The 19817-nt window shown below is 43.0% G+C and overlaps 2 protein-coding genes across 5 annotated transcripts in view; one reads left to right on the plus strand and one right to left on the minus strand.

Moving 5' to 3' along the window:
- Positions 1-1071: 1071 nt before the first annotated feature.
- Positions 1072-7384, plus strand: LOC141809287 (uncharacterized). Its single transcript, XM_074696256.1, has 4 exons — positions 1072-1205; positions 2673-3023; positions 5678-5784; positions 7184-7384. The coding sequence occupies exons 1-4, from the start codon at positions 1163-1165 to the stop codon at positions 7382-7384; spliced, it is 702 nt and encodes a 233-aa protein (XP_074552357.1). The 5' UTR covers positions 1072-1162.
- Positions 7385-10739: 3355 nt separating this feature from the next.
- LOC141809285 (trinucleotide repeat-containing gene 6C protein-like) overlaps positions 10740-19817 on the minus strand; it is a 77890-nt gene continuing 68812 nt past the window's right edge. For all 4 annotated transcript variants that reach the window (XM_074696254.1, XM_074696253.1, XM_074696252.1 and 1 more), the window contains 4 exons: positions 19047-19265; positions 16332-16405; positions 16113-16252; positions 10740-16023 (listed from right to left, as the gene is read on the minus strand). In XM_074696254.1, coding sequence (XP_074552355.1) covers positions 15627-16023; positions 16113-16252; positions 16332-16405; positions 19047-19265 — 830 coding nt within the window. In that variant the 3' untranslated portion in view covers positions 10740-15626. The remainder of the gene's footprint in view (positions 16024-16112; positions 16253-16331; positions 16406-19046; positions 19266-19817) is intronic.

A 19817-nucleotide genomic window follows, 5' to 3' on the forward strand; every position in this document is an offset into this window, starting at 1 on the left:
TACTGATAACTTATGAGATGCTTTTAAGATGCTTTTAAACATGGAAATCTCAGTTTGCCCTTTACAACTTTTAGGACCCCAAGCTACCCGCAGTTCCAGCACTTACGCTTTAAGACACAAGTGTAACTACTACACAGGTTCCGCGAAATGGCGTGTACATTTCGTAAAGTTAACCTAGTTAAGAAAACTACACTGTAAGATGTGGGCCGTGTTATAAAGTGCTACCAAACATACACATCAAAGGTGCTTTGAAATATCTTTAAGATCCTGGCTTTAACACAGAAACACTGTGAGGGAATGGGTGTCAAATGCTTAATAGCAACAGCTTTTTTTTTTTTTTAATTTGAACAAGGGTCCAAATTACAACACCTTTCTCTCCCCTCTTTCAGCAAGAACGATCCTCAGTCTGTGATAAATGTGACTTTGGAAAAAGTAAAGGGCTAAAATTTAATGACATCAAATTGAATATTACATAAACAAAGACAAAACACTTAAACACACACACACACACACACACACACACACACACACACACACACACACACACACACACACACACACACACACACACACACACACAGAGGGTTCCTGACAGGAAGGGGAGGGGTTTTGGAGCACGCACTTTGACAGGAAACCAGAGTAAACCACATGTCAGCCAGGCTGGTGATTCTTCTTTAAACCCCTGAAAAAAAAGGTCCCAGCTGCTTGTGACTGTTCACCAACTGCAGGAAACACAACAGACATATCCTGTGATACAGAACGAAAATGATACTCATCTGTCTGTGTGTTATGACTTGATGGTGTGAGGATTTAAAGGCATCATGTGTCAGTCAATAATTGCACAGATTTCACATGTGCATACACGCCCAGTGAACACACTCCCTTTTGAAACATCTCAAAACAGTGAATCCCCACAAACTCGAACACCTATCACTTATGGAGTCTGGAGCTTTGAACAAATATAAACTGGTGTGCAATGACCTCAGAGCTCTAACCCACTCAGAGTTACACCGGTAGTTCTTGATTTAGATTTGTCTTCCTGCAGCGAGTTGGAGAGCGATAAACAGAGAGGCTGAGAGCAAACTCCCACAGAGCTGAAGGAAACAGATGGAGAACAATATGACTGAGCTTTAGTGTCTTTACTACTGAAACCGCCAAGAAGATGAGAGCTCCATGCGTCCTGCTCTTCATTCTGCTTTTTGAAGGTAAAAGAATTACGTTTTTCACAGACTACAGAAGAGATTTGAGAAATAATAATATCTATGCTACAGCCAGGATTTCATTCATTTGTCACTTCATTACCCAAACATTGAAAGTTTAATTTTTTATATTTTTTTTGGAATTGTGTGTGAGGTGCTCTGTGAGGCTGTACTTTGACACAAAAGAAAAGAAGAAAAAGAGTGAAAAAAAACAGCATAAAAACAAAAACGTACAAATGCCCACAAATATAAAAAGATGAATTATTCCTATGCTTTAGAAACTAGAGACTCCCTCTTCGGACTTTGGTTTGATTTGTTTGGATGATGAGCAGACTGCAGGGCATGTTACAGTGGTCTAACCAGGTGGTGATAAATGCATGAGCTGATTGGTCTGTGTCTGTTTGGGACATGAAGGATCTGAGTTTTGATGTGTTTTTTAAACTGTAAAATGCTGTTCTGGTCATGTTAAAGATACGGTTTTCAAAGCTCAGGTTGGGGTCTAAAATAAATCCAAGATTTCTGGCCTGCTCACTCTATTTCATAGACTCTGATGTGAGATGGGTCTGGATGTGTTGCCTTTAAGTTTTTGGACTGAAAAATGAGAAATTAAGTCTGTGTTGAGTTTTAAAAGTTTCATAGTATTTAGGAGTTTACAGTCTGTACGTTTAGGGCTTTGACCATTGTATGAAAGTGAAATGTCATCAGCACACAAATGATATATGTTGTGTCTTCATGTTGGAGCTGATTGGGAGCTTGCATAGATTAAAATGTGGCGTTACAGGGCCTGATAGGCCAACTAAGTAGTGGAGTCTTTGAATCAATACAACATTAAACCTGCTCTGAGGAGGATCTCTTTAAGGTGGTATTCAGACATGGACTGTTTGGTCCACTTTAAACGGACCAGGGTTTGTTTCCCACGCTGGTGCTGACTTTTCATGCCAGTGTGTATAGACACAAACGAACCCTGGTGCGGACCAAACAACCAGACCGAGACCCACTTTTTGAGGTGGTCTCAGTCCGCTTCCAAACGAACTCTGGTGCAGTTTCTGATTCTCCGGTGCAGGTCTGAATAAAAACCAAGGTCCATCCGAACTAACTACAGGATACATGCGCCTTTTGGGCCTATAAAGCCACCGTAACCTAACCGTCTTTGGTTCATACCTGATTCTCCGTCTTCTGTTTAGCCACGGTGTTGCTGGCATGTTGTGGGTCAGAACACGCAGAGCATAGCGTCTCCTTGCTGCGCGCATTTGTTTTTGCTGTTCCAAAATGTGAAACAGTGTTGTTAAGCCACACAGCATGCCACAAAAATCGAACATTTCAAAACAAACATGTAAAATTTTTTATAATAAAATATATAAAATATAATTAAAATATTTCTGGTCTTAGTTTTCTGCAGACCATAAATGTCCTTTGAATCTAGCAGCTTGCATGATTTAAGGCCCAGGCGTCTCCTGTCTCTCCCTCCTCCAGCCCACGCAGAGCTGATCCTCAGACACCTGTCAGAGTCTCAGTCCCTGCAGCTCTCCTGCTCCCTTCAGCAGGACCACGGCCTCCTGACCGGCCTTTACCTTTACCGTCACAACTCCAGCAGCCAGACCACCCTGCTCTCCCTGTCTGAGCACGGAGAGCTCAGGGTTGACCCGGTGCTCAGAGGTCGTCTGCGGCTCAGCGGAAGACTGGACTCCCAGCAGGTCAATGTCAGCATCATTCATTTACAGCCCGCTGACACAGGGCTGTACCTGTGGGAGCAGAGCTACAGGAGGCGGAACAGCTCCGAGCAGCTTGTCGTGGATCCTCAAAAAGTGTTTGTGCTTGTTGAAGGTAGGTGGTTCAAAAACCTCTGTTCTCAGCTGCTCAGCTCCATCAGAAAATGCTCTCAATACCAATTCATTTATGCAAAAACAACAACAACAAAAATCTCTTCTCCTTCTTACTTTTCTTCTTCTACTTCTGCTTTTTTTTTCTTCTTCTTCTTCCTCTTCTTCAACAACAACTGAAGGCTTCTTTTTCTACTGTAAAAGCAACACTGCCCCCCTCTCCATGTTTTGCTCTCGCTGTTCCCCAAACCGTAGACAAACATAGCTGTTCATTATGTCTGCCTCTGTGAGCAGGACCTGCAGTTATATGAATATAAATATAAAAAGCTTTTTTCTGATGAAAGCGTAATGGGGATTATTGTTCACTTTAAGACAGGGGAGACCGGGTATGGTTGTAACACTTTTTGCTTTAGCAACTCCAACTGAATTTTTGAGTCAGAGTTCTCAAACTTTTGTTTACTACAAATGGCACCAATTCAAACCTCTGCAAGAATATCACAGACCTCACCAGGTGATGTTGAATACTTGGTGGTCCTTTGATACAACCATCCCCACTACCAGGGTAGTTTGTAACACATGCTGGGGTAAGTTGTAATGGTTAGACAAGAAAAAGCAAAAACATAAGGTTATGCCCCTCAAAAAGAGGTTTATTGAAATGGAAGGATCTGGAACAACGTCTCTCTCTCTGTGACTGACCATAACTCACTTCCTGTTTGGTGTAAGAGTTCATCCTTAACTGTATGTATGCACAAACACAACAGTGTAGGTGTATAAAGAACACATAGGTCTAACAAAAACTCTGTGTGTGTGTGTGTGTGTGTGTGTGTGTGTGTTTAAAGGGGACATATCATGCTGATCCCTGATTTAATACTTACATATAATATAACAAATTTGAAAACAAGACCTTTCACCCCCTGAATTTTCAAAAAAAATGAGATATTGTATTTTTTCTGATATCCTAGAACAAGATTTGATGCCTCTGAAAATAGGTCATTGACAGTTGGCAGAAAGATTTCGACTGTCGTGACGTCACGAGGATCCTTTCTTTTTATTGGAGTAATCTGATAAAGCAGCTCCTCCTCTGTGATGTCAGTTAGTCACACAACCGCCACCGAGGGATACACCCACCAAGAGCCGAGTCTCCCCCCTCAGATGCTGGATGCAGGGACTTGGCTCTGCTGAGCAGCTGGGCTTTACATGTTGAATTAGCAGTTAAAACACTGTAGTTTTAGCAGACGTTGTAGTACTTGTGAGACTGTGATATTTGCATGCTTGTTCTGACATGCACTGTGAACCTGGACCACAATAATGCTGCGGAAATAACATACAAAATGATGTATCCTACACTCTGCCATTTTATTTGTGCTCTCAATGCCTTACGGTGAAGTTTTGGCAAACAGCGAACTCACTCGGTCTGCTCCATCCAATGTGTGATTTTGTAAAAACTGCCATGCTGCAAAAACCGCCCCCTGGCTCCACCCCCTCCGCCCCTCTGATAGAACTGACCAATCAGAGCACAAAGGGCTGTGATGTTGCGAAGTTACTGGAGGTCATTCTCCAAATGGAGCGTTTCAACGAGATCTTCAGAATGGCCTAATGAGGATATTGAGAACGCTATTGTGGGGCAATGAAGGAACTAAATGACTTGTACTGAGGGCAGAAATGCTTTACAGGCATCCTAGTCTGGCATAGTGAAAAGGAGAAACAAGCATGATATGTCCCCTTTAAATTGAATGTCACAAATGGTTGTTTGTAACCCTGGAGTGGGTTTTTTGTTTGTTTGTTTGTTTTTGAGGTGCAAGATTTCCTTTCCTTCTGCCCCTCAGAGAAAACCTTACTGCTGCTCCAGTAACCTACACTGGGATATCACTGGACCCTCAGCTTCTGCAGTGATTTTTAGTAACATGGCAGATCCCATGAGCCTTTGTGACTGATCTGACTGACTTAATGTTCTTTGTGACTTCATCAGATGCTTTTATAGAGTTATCTGCTGGCACACCTCTGTCAGTCTTTCTTTCCCACTGCCTAAGCATCATGTTACATTATTTAAATCAAGAAAATGTTCTTAGTTGTACATAAGGGAACACAACACTTTTTAAAGGTATGTACATCCCCACCCCTGTCAGCCAGTGTTTAGCTAGCTGTATTAGCATAGTGGATTGAAATTAGCATGGGGAAAAATACATCACATTTTGCCTGAGAAACTACAGTTTATTCTGATAAAAGGTTTTTATCTGGAATAGTATAAATACTAAACAAAATATAGTCTCAGTCAAAAATTTTACTTTCTTACCTCAAAACCATTTTTTTCTCTATATAATCTGTATACACCTGTTTCCAGCCCTGACAATCACCATGTGTGATCAGGGTGGAAGTGGGTAAATATTGAAATGATGATATGACTCCTGTCTTATCCCTGATTGGTGCAATTGGTGGAGTTACAATTCTCCCCATGTTACAACTATACCCGGTCTCCCCTACTTTACAAACATATAAAGATTATTTCATTTTCACAGTTTTTGTTGAGACAAATGCTGCTAACTTCTACTCACTGCACCTTTAATTTAACTTCAAAGCTTCTGAGCTATTGAGCAGCTGTGTTTAGATATTAATGTGCTAATGCATGCTTTTGTTTGCTTTGTTTGTTTTTATCTGCAGGAAGATACTGCTGGGGCTCTTCTAGTTACCATCCTCTGCTCCTGACCATCTGTGCAGCAGCTGGTCTTCTCCTGATGACACTGAGCTGCCTGGCCATGCTGAAATGTGTGAGTGCATACACTTCTAACACCTCTGCAGAAAGAGATTTAGAAAAAAAACTCTTGGTGCGTTCTCTATTTTTATCACATCATTTTAGAGTTGTTAAAGTTAAGGTTAATGTTAGTGATGATAATAAAAAAAGCTCATGTGTCAGCTTCACAAGAAGCCTGGGAAGGTAAAATCTGATATAGTTTACTTTGAGGGAACTTAGTCCTAAAATGAGTGATTAACATTATTTTTATATATATATTACAAATTACAGAAAAACTCATTGAAAAGATATAGCTGTTAAATTTACATCAGTGACAGTGAAAAGGAAGGGAATTTGAGGTAAGTGGCAGTCAGGATTCATGAGCCACATTGCTGAATTGAATTTGAATTGCTGAATACTTTCACAACACTTTTTCTCCTGTATAAAAACTTTAAAGTGATACTCCTGGATGGAACAAGTTGGGTCCTATCACAAGGTTTTGGGCAGAAATGACCCCTACAGCAGTGTTTTTGTGCAGCAGAAGCCCAGGGCGCACGCACCAAACACCCCCTCCCTGCTCCTCTGTCGGTTTCCTCTGCACTCAGACGGGGCCATATTTTACTTGACCAAAAACACAAATAAACAGACTCCCACTGAAAAAATCTGATATCGGTCTGCATTCCCGCTTTATTTACGGGATTTTCAGTGCGTTACTTTCACACAAAAACACAGCTAAATAAGGCTCTAGTTCTCATCGTGTCTCTTCGTTCTGGCAGACTACCTGTGTTTGTTTATATCTGGCACGCTGCGCGCGGACTGATACACTAAGCGACAAGTGCCTCGTAGCCAGCTGTGGCTCTGCAGCGGAGGAAGCGCCGTTTTTATGACACAATGAGAACAAGAGCCTTATTTAGCTGTGTTTTTGTGTGAAAGTAACGAGCTGAAAATTCTGTAAATAAAGCGTGAATGCAGACCGATATTAGATTTTTTTTGGTGGGAGTCCGTTTATTTGTGTTTTTGGTCAAGTAAAATATGGCCCCGTCTGAGTGCAGAGGAAACCGGCAGAGGAGCAGGGAGGGGGTGTTTGGTGCGTGCACCCTGGGCTTCTGCTGCACAAAAACACTGCTGTAGGGGTAATTTCTGCCCTAAACCTTGTGATAGGACCCAACTTGTTCCATCCAGGAGTATTACTTTAAATTGTATATCAGAAAAAAAAGAGTTCAGGCATTTGAAAGTCTTTTAGGATAAATGATGTCACTGAAAACAGTGTGAGAACCACTGGACTACAGAGCTGAATGAAAAAGAGGACTGCACAAACATGACTGTGGCTGGCCTCTTGGTGTCTCTGGTGCTTTCCACTAATCATGTGCCTTTGAGATGATTTTAAAGGCCTATCTGTTTCTCTGTCCATCTATAAGTGATGTTTTGTGCCACAGGTGAAGGCGAAGGCGACACTGCGTCACCAGCCACAACCATCTGCTCCAATCTACGAGGAGATGACCAGGAAGCAGAACGTGGTCACTCCCCAAAACAACACTCCCTTACACCTGGAGGAAGTCAACTTCCCCGTGTACGCCAACCCCAACATCAGGCGCCAACCACAAGAGAACTACTACGCCTGTCCCAGACAGCTGTGACAAAACATCGTATGGGGAACAAAAACAACAGACACTCCTTTAACAGCCAAGAAAAAAAGCTATTTTATTAATATTTGAAAGAAGCTCCATAGTTCATGAAAAGATTTGTTTCGGTGCATGTCATTAAACAATCACATTCTATGAGGAGAAAGAGATATACAGAGAGAAAAAATAAAACATTACAAGCCACTGACTTTTCATTAAATCTCAGTACAGACATTTTTACTTAATATTTCAAAAAAAAGGCAAAAAAAAAAAAAAAAAAAAAGCAGCCCTAAACCCTTTAACCTGCCCCTCCCACCCAGAACCCACCCTCCAAGAAAACCTTTGATAACAGAAAACCCTTGAGGGTGACAGGCTCGAATCCCACAGTGCTAAAGAGTGAGACGCTCATTGGTTTTAGGAGTACACAGCATGGCGATGTCGCGCTAGGTCGCTCTGAATCAGGGGGAGGAAGAGAGAAAGTGGAGGGGTTTGTACGTGTATCACCCCTCCATTCCCTAGAAATGTAAATAAAAACACATCAAATCCCCTAAACCCCTGCAACAGACCAGCCGCGATGAAGGAGGCCATAAAATCCCCAGCTCCCCCTGCCCGCCCCCCTCCCCGCCCAAACACTTGTGCATAGTTTCATGATCCTTTACAACCAGCTCATGTTTTACAAACATCCTCCGAAATGAATCATAAAAATAATACCCGCAGTGGGAGAATGAGAGAGAGAAAGAGGAAAGAGAGAGTAATGCACAATACTCCTGATTCAGTCAGGACGGGACCTAATTAAGAAAACACAATAAAGATTCAACATACAGCATTTTGCATGTTATTCACTGTCTTTCTTTTTTTAACAATCAAAATCATTGACCTTTTTTTTTCATTTTTAAATGTAAAGCAGTTTTAATATATAGATTTATATATAAAGCACTCCATTTTCATTTAAAGTCCATTATTTGGTTATTATGTAACTGCTACGGATTTAGAAACAAAGGTATTTTCTCTTCTTCTGAAATCCATAACTTTCAGTGCTTAGAATTGTTTCTTTTAAACCATCCTTTTTTTTTTTACTCATCATAAAAATGTACATTAAAATGGCGTGGAGTTGGTACTCTGGAACCCTGGCCTTCCTGAGACAAGATCCACTTTTTCGTGTGTGTGCAAGATAGTGAGCAATTATGTTTTTTTTTCTTTTCTTTTTTTGTTTTTGTTTTTATATAAAGGAAAAATATATATAATCAACATAAAACATACAGGCTTCAGATAGTCCATTAAAATCAACATCGACACAGAATAAAGAAGGTTAAACAGAACAAGACAACACTGTTCAATCCCAGAGTTCTGAAAGTAGCACAATTTTTCTTCATTCTGTGAAGTGTTGTCTTTGCACTTTTTCTTTAAAAATGGAAGCATTTGTCCTTTTTTTTTTCTTTTTCCAACATTCCGATAGTTTAAATCTCTTGTGTCACTGATTTTTTTTTCTGAACTCCAGAAAAAAAATGAAGTGTTTGTAAACTGTCAGTGGCCTTGCAAAACAACACGGAAAAAAACAAACAAAACAAAAAAAAAATGAGTGAACAGAACGAAAGCTAACAAACCAAAAAGGTAGGCACCTCTGAAGTGAGCCCTAAAGCCAAGGCTCAGTCTGATGTCTCGTCCTCCATGCTCTCCATTGCTCAGATTTTGGAGAGCTGAAGTCCTTCTACTCCGATCTATGGCCACAGGTCTGCGAAATACTTTTTTTTTTCTTTTTTTTTGCTGCATTCTTTTTTTTTTTTTTTTTTTAACATTTGAATATTTTTTTGTTGTTTTCCTCATTTTTTTTCTTTAGGTTTACAGTCTGAAAAATGGTGCAATACTCAATTATGATCCATACTTTCTTGGATTATTCCACAATGAAAGCCACTAAGGTAGATAAACATTACATTTTAAAAACACACTTATTTTAGTCCTTGAGTAAACATTTACACATGAACTGTCCCCGCCCCCCCCTCAGTACTTGTATCATGTTGTTCATTTAGCTGGATGAGGGGTGAGGCTGACACTCAGTGCAACGCTAGAGGCTAGTAACAATTAACATCAGAATATATTTTTGACAAGCAAAGAAAAAAAAAGAAAAATTATCAACAAAAGTATACTGAATTGAAAAGAATCACAAGGCGGAAATTCGTCCGCTGTTATCACGAGCTCTCACGCACAACATCAACCTTGCGTGCTGACACGCTCATTCACACCACATACAGTACAAGCAGCCTTGTGCAAACACTCGAATACGACAGATGTAAATTTGCCTTTATATCGATCTTTGTTTTCAACACTCTTAATTCAAATTTGATTCACGCTTGATCCGATGCTATCAAAAATCTCTGAAGTGTATGAATGAAACAAAAAACCACTACAAAAAATGTTCACATTACATTATTGGCGCTTCTTTTGATTCAAGTATTTGTTTTCATTATTTTGTATTACTCTGATATGTGTATGATCTTGTCTTCTGGGGAATATAGTGTTGAGGACACACAGGGTAAGGGCTGAAAGGGAAACAGAGAGATCTAGTCATATACACACACATTATGTACTCTCGGTTGTATTCCGTATATGAACTAGCATGTGCATATTCAACCCCAGGCCCTGGAGATTTGCTAATTCAACTCTTTTCAGGGCCCCTGTCTGATCCATGATTGAGACGCAGATTTTGCTTTAGCTCCAGTTGCCTCAGAGTCCGTGCGATGCCTAAAAAAAGGGTGAGCATCTGATTTCCAACACCAAACAGGTAGATAAGAGTGCAGGAGGGAGGGGGGAAGGGGGTGCAGGACGAAGCTGGGTGCTCTCAGTGCTGGTGCTGCGCCAAGAAATCCAGGGCACATCTGAGACCCGCCCTCTGTCCCCAATCACCCGCCCTCCCGCTCTGTTCGCCTCCCTGCTTCTTCTGACGCCAGTCCATTGATTTAAGTCCAGTGTGGAGTAAATGCAGGTTTTCAGGAACAGACAAACACACAGAGATGACAACAGGCAATAGTGATTGTTTTGTTGGATGATGTGGGTCTCAAGGGGCGACTCTGGAAGAGCGCAAAGTTTTAAGACTTGGTACCAAACTTGAGGTTTGTCCCCATTTTTTCTGCTGATATTCTAGAAACCAGCTGTCCAGAAATGACCTGTTGTAATAAATCCACCTGCACCACCTTCAGGTTGGCGGTCCAGAAGTAAACCACCTGGATACAGCTTCCCCGAGTGTGGGTCAAAAAGAGCCCAGACAGGGGGTGAGTGAGAAAGCGGCAGCTTGCAGAGAAACAGGTGTCACAGCTGGAACAGACTTTTTTTTTCTTTGTTTTTTTAAATGTTTTTTACAGTTGTTTTTTGCAAAAAAAAAAAAAAAAAAAACCTCAATGATGAAGACAAAGATGTTTTTGGTTTTCAAAGAGATGTACCCGATGTGACCCATAAACAGTGCACAGACAAATACAGGGACCGCCCCTCCTCCTCCTCCTGCAGCCTGGTCCTCCTCTACATTTCCAGTCCTTCGTTTGATAAACACCTACACCTTTCATCTGTCCTGCCCATCTACTCCTAGAGCCTTCTGCAGCCAGAGACCAAGCTCCAGTCTCAACCCGCTAAAGATAAATGAGGATATGGCTAAGTGGAAGAAGATATTTGAGCATCAGTTGGCACAAGGCTGAAGACTGCCAACCAACAGTGCCTCCAGCAGGTCAGGTTAGTGTCACCGTGGATCCGTCCACACAGAGGGAGACTTAAGAGAGGGGAAGGGAAGCTGCCTGGTCGTAAAAGTGGAGAGCTAGGTGAAGACTGGCGGGTGTGTTGGATGGCTGTGTTTTTCTAGATGGCTGTGAACAAACACCTCCTTGTCTTTGCATAGAAATGGAAGGCTGTTATCACTTGAGGTGGTTCTAAGTGTAACTGAGTGCTCCCAGAGTTAAACATAAAGCACCAGTGTGAGTGAGGCCCATCAACACGAAAGGATGGGTGTGTGTGGGTGTGTGCGTCTGTGTGTGTGTGTGAGGTTGGGCACCTCAGGATGGACGAGAGGAAGCTGGCTCACTTCGTGGAGAGAGTTAACAAGATATGGACCCCGTTTACACGACAACATTTCGACTGGAAAAAAGTCTGTGTTTACACAGAAACACTGTAGTAAGCATGCCAGGCCTGTAGTTGGTGCTATAACTGACTTGTCTTGAAGCAGATTTGGTAGATCTCCAATGAAGTAAAGTTGGGCCGATCATCTGGTGCATTTTTTTGAAAGACAGTCAGCAGATTCAGCAGCATGAACACGTCACAGCAGAGTCCTGCACTGGGTCGGGTACCTGCGGGTACCCGCAAAAACAGCTGATTTGCAGGTGGTTTTTAAAAACTTTTTTTTTTCCTGGGTTCGGATCTGGGTGGAAAAAATAACATGCGGGTCGGGTCGTGTGTTTTAGTTTGACACATCAAAACTAATATAAAATAATAATAAATACAATAAAATAAAGATGTAAGTTGTAAGCTGGTTGTAAGGCTGTGACCATATAGCCACGCTATCCAGTTCTTAGAATACATCCATGGTTATTACATGATCACAGCTCGTACCTGTTGAGCGTCGCTTCAGTCTGGACAGAAAGTAAGTCTACTATTACACATGTAAAGGTCCTTTTCATAGATTAAAAGCATTAAACATAAAAAAACGAGTGATTTTACAGTTGTATGAAGATCACAGAGGGTTGATGATGGAGCTGAAGTCAGGCTTTTATTGGAAGAGTTGCTTCATTCAGGTGCATTTACTCACTGGCATCTGAACTATGGTGATATGCCGTTCAATTTTCAGACAATATGACCCAAAATGATTACTTTAAATAAGGTTAAGGTTCGGGCTGCTGGTTTGTACGTCCCCGGGGCGGGGAGGGGCAGATCTTGAAAATTGGACCCGTGCAGGACTCTGCGTCACACTACTCCACAACGATGGCAACACCTGCATGTTCAAAGCAGAGTGTGACGTCAGAATTTCCGCTGAAAACTCCAGCTTGCCGTTTACACAGCAAAGGTGTCTGCAGCATTTCAGGACTTGGTATTTTCAAAAATGAATATCCCCGCCTCATTCGTGTTTAAAATTCCTTTCGTCCACACGCAGCGGGCAAATCCGCTGATAAGTGCAGCTTGAACTATTGAAACCCGTATTTGAAACCCATGCCAGCCAATTGGAATAAGCCCCCATCATTCAGCTGTGATGTTTGAGAACTGAATACTTTGTTTTCCACAATAAAACCAATTTTTTTTTTTAAATCTTCACTTTGGCCGGAGTTTTCAGAAAACATCTTTTAGTGATGTAAAACTGTGGTTTTGTGTGGACGACAGGCGCAAACTTGTAAAATCAAAGGCGGTTTTTCCCAGATACCCGACTACGTGTGGACATGGCCTCAGAAAAATTCTAGTCTGGAGGCTGTTTTCAAAAGTTTCCGTGTAAACAAGAAGCCGAAACGCAACAATACTTTTGTGTTTTATCCAAAAATTGTTGTCGTGTAAACGGCCCTTTGATTTCACTCTTTAAAGACACCCCCCCCTCTGATTACAACATTAAGACCCCCCCACCCCCTAGTTTCACTGTGTTTGGCCTTGCTGCACAGCTGAGGCGTACCTCTGGACCTCTGCCTCACTCTGCTTATGCCTTGGAGGTAGTGGGAGGGGCAGGAGAGAAGCTGAACACTGCATAAAGACCAATATTTAAAAAGCCATGAAATTATCATCATCATCAGAAAACAATCATTTTTTTATCGTAAATGATAACAGCAACAATATCAGCAAACTTCATGACAACAAAATAAAAATGCACACTGGCAATTCCATAAGTAAAACCAGAAAGAACACCATAATGCATCGCTCTCTGGCTAAAGTGATCCTTGCAGAAGAGACAGAGACAGACTGGAGCTGGAGGTTGTTGAGGACAGACTCTGGCGCAGCAGTAGTAGTAAATTTAATACAGGTGGGCCAGTTCTGAAAGAGCTGCTCTGTGCCTGGAGGCCGAGGGGAAGGAGGGGGCGAGGAAGAAGAGAAGGGGAGCCAGTCTTGTAGGGATCCGCAGGGAGGAGCGAGCAAAGTAGGAGGATGGAGGGGTGGGGTGGGGGGTGAGGACTGCTGCGGAGCACCGCATGCCGCAGCAGACAGGCACTCAGTGGCCACACTTTCACACAGGTTGGCAGGGCCTCCAATAGAAAGACGACAAAAAAAAGAGACGAAAACAGATGGCGATCCTCCCTGCTGGACCCAGTAGAACATCAACACGTTGAGTGTTTTCAGACACCAAGGCTAAAGAATTCAAAGTATGCAATGTAACAGTGATATTTACTCTGATAGAGGGTGAAGATGAGTGCTCCGGGTTCCTCCCTGCTGCACCCGTCTTCAGTTTGTAAGTTCATTCTTTGTAGTTCCCTTCACTTTGCTACCGTGTTTGACATCCTTCCTGGTCCCACCAACTTGAGGGAAGAAGGATTTGAAAAGAAAAAAACATCTTCACATCCATGTTAAGTTAAAAAAATAAGTGTACAGAGAAGCCTCTGAGCAGATTGCTTTTTTCTGTCTTTGTTTTTGTCAGTTTTTTATTTGCCAGTGTTGCTTCTCCTTTTTTCGAGTCGTTGGCGTTAAGGGTAAAAACGAGCTGCGGCGCTCTTGCTAAGTGCTATGATAGACCACCAATTCACAAACCTTTGCCTCATACTTCTATACAAATGCAATATTTGGGCAGAAAAAACATAAAGGTTATCTGGTCTTCTGGGTAGAAGGGGGAAACAGGCTCCTCTCGTTTTGGTTTGATGCCTTCTCCCCAATCACACACACATACACACACACACAAACACACACACTCATCCCTCTGTCTGCCCCACATCTAGTCACTGGCATATGTGTGGAGAGTAGGCTGGCTGAAGAAGTGCTTTGTGGGTACGGGTGGTTGAAGACCAGCTTGCTACTCTCCTGAGCTCACACACTCTTGGAGGGGATGAGGCGGGAGGGGGATGAAGGGTAGTAGTGGCAGTTTGAGGGTGTGAGGAGGGAGCTATCCAATCATTCGTTCCAGTCTTCCTCTCTGTTTTCAGAGTTCTTCTTGGACGGTAAAGTCTGTGGCTTATATTGCACGTCACTTGAAATGGTGTTTTTGCAGGTGGAGTTGGAGATAAGAGAAACGTGGGGAGGAGGGTCTGCGACTAACTCACTGGTTGGAAACAGTTACAACTTGAGGTTTTTCCATAACATCAGTGACAGGGTCTGAGATTGAGATCAAACTCCAGGTTCCCCACAGAGGAGTCGAGGTGCATTGGAGTTTTTTGTCTTTACAGTTCTGTAGTAATAGCAGTGGTTCATTTTTCGTCATCCATCCTGTCTTAAAACACCCCCCCCCCAGCCCCAAACTCTCACCCCCACCTGGTAGGATTGACAGACACATCTGAATATCAATTCTTAGCTTTGTTTGCAATGGTTTAGGAAAATCAAACGAAAACAAAGACCATTACAAAAATAAATGGCTTGGACACATGGAACAAAGTTGCATCATTCCCTTTGAGCATCGTGTGGGGGAACTCCATTGCTTGCAAAAAAATGCACTGAAGTTGTGAGCTGTGGTTGCTAATGTAAATCCGCAGCAGCATGTACTCTCCAATCTGGTTTCACTGGCTCAGGAATAAGGATGTGCAAGTGTCCGTATGCTTCTTCACCAAGTACAGAGTGAGTGAGGAAAGCAGGGCAGGAGAGGTTAAGGCTAATATTAGTGCTGAGAGAAATAAAAGTCATCTGGACCAGCCGAAAGTTCGACAACGACTCTGATTGAAGGTTTTTTGTCCTTTGGGAATGATGCCTTTAAATGGATCTCTGAGGTGCAGTATGATTGCCTCGGAAGGCAGAGAGGGATTACTCGAGTTTCAAGGTGGCAGCTCGTCATTGTGTCAGTTTGACTAAAGTACGTATCACACAGCGAGTTCTCCAAAGTTCTTGTCCATAAAAAGTTCTCTTTCTTTGTTGAATCAAAGACTTTTTTTCCTGTGTCTTCAAAAGTGAGAGCCAAACACTGTGAGCAAAACCTCTCACTGATGTTCACAAAAGAAACCACAAATAAAATGTCTTTAAAACCGAAAAAAGGAGTGAGGAGGTTGGCGAGGATGAGCAGCGAGGTTGTGGCCCTGCCCTCCTCTCATCTCTCCTTTTCACCGTCACATCCACACTGATTATCTCCACAACGATTTGTAAAGTGTTCACTCCTGTCCGTGTGTGTTTGTTCCTACATGGACTCCCCGCTGAGCAGGTCTCCAGGCAGCAGCGTGTTGATTGGGGTGGGGCTCCCCACCACTCGTCCCTCCTCGCCACTCGGGGGTCCCCACAGGCTGGAATACTGCGGCACGCCACCCCACAGCAACTCTCCACCTGTTTTTGCTCCACCTGTTCCCAGGCTGCTGCTACTGCTGCTGCTGTTGCTGCCGTTGTTGTTGTTCCAGTGGGGCGAGTGTCCGATGGGATGGGGGGCTCCTGACCCTGTCCCACCCATCCTCGTCTGATTGGTGCCTGGAGTGGCCTGCCAGCTGGTTGTCCCGCCCAGTAGCTGGCCCTGTGCAAAGAAGCGGTTCACCTCCTCTTCCCCGGCAAACTCTGCCAGGATGGTGGTGTTGCCGAGCACACACCTGGAAAAAAAACATGGATGAGCAACAGTTAAAAACAAGAGTGTCGATTGAATAATTAAGAAAACAAAGCAGTTGATTGAGTCTCGTACATGTGCAGGGACTTCTGGGCCTTGGCAGCTTCGTCCTTGGAGCTGTAGCGCACCACAGCGTTGCCCTGCGTGAGGTTGAGGTGGAATGTGATGAGGGGGCCGTGCTGCATGCACAGTGTACGCAGAGTCGAACCGTCAATCTGAGACACAAACCACAGCGAGCGTAAATACAAATACAACACTCAGAGTGAGAGCTGAAAGGAAGGTTTAGACTGGTACCTGTGGAGTTAGGTTCCTCAGAACCAGCCAACTGCTGGTCCGGTTGGAGCTGTCTGTGCTCCATGTGGTACCAGCTGAGTGGGACAGAGAAACACAAACAGCAAGGATTTGTTATTTTGTATTTATGTAATTAAAATCATTCTCAATGGTTGGTGTTGATTTCTGCTGAGGGAGAAAGCTCCACCCAATGACAGTCCATGTTTTTCAGCCACATAGAGAAGTCGTTGTCTATGCTGCCTGGTCTATACCTGACATCAAAGTGCTGCCTGCTCTTTGAGTTCACTCTGGTTATAGCATGTACTGTACTCCACAGCACAGACAACTCGCGTCTAACAAAGTTTTGATCCCTGTGTCTTAGTTTTTCAGTATTTCTCCTTTTATTTCTGTATTTGAAACTCCTTCACAGGGTTCAGGGTTCCAAGGGAAATAATGTTTCTACAAAACTAAGGGAAGAAAATATAAATGTTCAGAAGCTAAAGATCTGATCTAGGGGAGATTTCCTTTTTTGATACCCTCTTTATTTTTTGGACTTGGCCTTATGCATGTTCAGTCATTAAACAAACAGGACCTAACCAGTGTTGGGCAAATAACTTTAAAATAAGTAATTGGTGGTAGTTACTTGTTACTTTTCCCAAAAAGTAATTATAATTGTAACTAGATGACTCCTTCAGAAATACAATTAGTTACTAGGGAAAGTAATTCTTGCGTTACTTTTTCGAGAAAAAAAACTTAAGTTTTTGAGCAGGTTTTGTTCTGGGACATAATGTTCACATGTATGTTCTTGCCTTTTACATCTATGATGTTGAAGTAGTCTCTGTATATTACAGTGGCCTGTAGGTGTCAGCTGATTTGCAAAAGCAACAACATCATCACCACAAACACCATAACACAACGGAAGAACAGCCACAATGGAAGTTCAGAGGTCAGTTATCCCAACAGACTTGTGATATTTACAATTCACTTGACACCTACCGGTCCCCATAGTATACTTCCATCCCGAAAACGCCAGTTTTAACTCAGACTACTATGGACTTGCGTGTATTAAATTTGCAGTGTTAGTAACACTGTTATTCCCAACACTGGTCCTAATGTACTGTTATGGAATGGCACGTTAGACTGTAGTGATTGCAGCATGCATGACTGCTAATAACCAGCAAGTTAACTAATTACACATTACATAAACAATACATTAATTGTAATTATTTCCATCTCTTTTTCGTCATCTTTGTATTTGGAGTGGATCATCACTTTGTATGGTTCATTGTTGGTCATGGACACCAAACTTTTTGTGGCTTCAGCAATATTTTTACTACTTTTCTCCTGCGTTTGTCTGGAGATCCTACATGTAACCATGGCCTGTAGCATGTCAATGCTAACTTGTGTAAGGCTTGATGATTTCCCTTGAGTTGAGGAGGAGAAGGTGACGACGTGGACCTGTCCTTCCATCCATCGTTGTTGGGAACGTGAGATCTATCTCTGGTGGGATGGACGAGCTAGCTGTGCTAGCCCAGCGGCAGAGGGACTGCCGGAGGGCAGAGTGGCATCGTGCTGTTCACAGACGTGGCTGACGGAGCTAACATCAGACGCCGGCGCCACATCGGAGGAGCTTCGCCTGCTGTGAGCAGACAGGATCCAGGAAACAGAGACTGAACAGACTGCTGGGGAGGCTCAGTCCTGGACCCTGTGGAGGTGGAGACTGGCTGGGCTGGAGAGTGGTGGATGGGATGTCGTCATCTATTTTCTTGTGGACCTTTTTACACTTTCTAAACACTTTATTACTTTTGTTTTCCTAAATGCTGCTGTGACTCCTGAATTTCCCCTCTGGGATAAATAAAGTATTTTTCTATTTTCTATTTCTACACCATGAATGAGACGCAGGTGCAGATTAGGTCATAATTCAGGGGACCCTCTTGGAAAATCCTTTCAAACAAATTTGAACTGTGCATTCCTCCCACTCATAATCAGGGATAAACCAGGTGAGCAGTAACGGTGTGACTGAGAGAAGATGAAGAAAAACATTTTGCAGTGGAAAAAATTGAGATTTTTGTACGAGTTGTATGAAAATGAATAAATAGTTGCTATCAACCATCCAATCAGATAAGCAAAGATAAAGGGAAAGTTAGGCTAAAGATCTTGATTAAAGTAAATGTGTGTGGTGTTTCTGAAAGCACAGCCGAGGACCTCAAAAACAATGAAGTGAGTCATATGAAAGCTGCTTTGAGGAACAGGCACCGCAGCAATGACCCAGTACCTTGATGAATAGCTCCTGAAGCAGTTTGTGAACTCCATTTCTTGAAGGATGTATAGAAGCAAAGAGCAAATAAAACTTGTAAAACTGACAGCAGCCTCGCCAGTTTGAGACTTACCTCATCTGTTGACCAAAAAATGGTGTGTCTCCCAAATCTAAATTTGCTGTATAGCTCCACATTGTCATACTTTTCTAAAGGATTCATTTGATCCCTAAATATCTGCTCTTTCCATATTTCGAATGGTAACCCATTGCACGATTGTCCACCTTCCTGCTGTTAGTGCCTCTAGTGGTGGGTTCCACTACCTTGAGTTTTATGCTCCAGGTTGTCAACCTGGCTCATACATACCACTTATTGATTTTTTTTTACCTTTAGGACATATGGTCCATTTTAGCTAGCTAAGGGCTCAATGTGCATACAGGCCCTGATGATATGAAATCTGTCTGCTGTCACTGTGTCTGCCTACCTGTGGTGTAGGAGCTGCTCCAGCCTTGAGCCAGACCCAGCGAGTTGCTCCCCCACGTTGAGGAAGGCTTGGTGTTGGTGAGACCAGGCGGTGGCCGGGAAGGAGCCGTGTTGTTGCCACGGTTGCCCTGTGGGACCTTCCACAACTCGTGGGATAGAGGGGCCTGGCTGTGAGGGATCGGACCTGGAGACCACGTAGATTTCATCTCTGGCAGTTTGCCTGCGCAGAGAAGAGTGAGGAAAGGTTTGTGTGCAGAACTGATTGACAGAGAGACAGCCGCTCCTCCTGCAGAGTAAAAAGCTCAAGACTGTCCTAGATTTTTCAGGAAAAAAACACTTCTCATACCACACAGAGAAGAGAAGGAGGTATTAGATACACCACAGCAGGGGGGATGTGCACTTCACGAGGAGCAGAGGTAAGAAAAGGGTTAGGGTCCGTTTACATGACAACGGTTTTAGGGTGAACCGCAAAAGTTTTTTTGTGTTTTAGCTTCGCGTTTACACAGTAACGGCGTTTCAGCCAACAGTGTTAGGGCGAATTTAAAGGCTAAACATACAGCTATTCGTTTCATGTGATGTTTGTGAGATTCTAGTTGAGGTAATTTCAGCCAGACCTGCAGCAGACTTGTTCTCGGAAAAGGTGCTTGTGAGAGAGGTCAGAGGTGAGTTTCTCAGCAGCGAAAAACAATACTCGAAACCTTTGCCAAAACGTTCCACCCTGATAAGAGAGTACAGGAAATCTCATGCCGTGACCAGTGGTAGTTTGGCTGGA

The sequence above is a fragment of the Halichoeres trimaculatus genome, unplaced genomic scaffold (assembly GCF_033239565.1).
Source record: "Halichoeres trimaculatus isolate MK-OKI-2021-1 unplaced genomic scaffold, fHalTri1.1 fHalTri1_scaffold_20, whole genome shotgun sequence".
Lineage (NCBI taxonomy): Eukaryota > Metazoa > Chordata > Actinopteri > Labriformes > Labridae > Halichoeres > Halichoeres trimaculatus.

Coding starts and splice junctions, on each gene's coding strand:
- LOC141809287 (XM_074696256.1), top strand. CDS start 1,163: ATGAGAGCTCCATGCGTCCTGCTCTTCATTCTGCTTTTTGAAG. Junction 3,024..5,677: donor AGTGTTTGTGCTTGTTGAAG/GTAGGTGGTTCA, acceptor TTTTATCTGCAG/GAAGATACTGCTGGGGCTCT. Junction 5,785..7,183: donor GCCTGGCCATGCTGAAATGT/GTGAGTGCATAC, acceptor TTTGTGCCACAG/GTGAAGGCGAAGGCGACACT.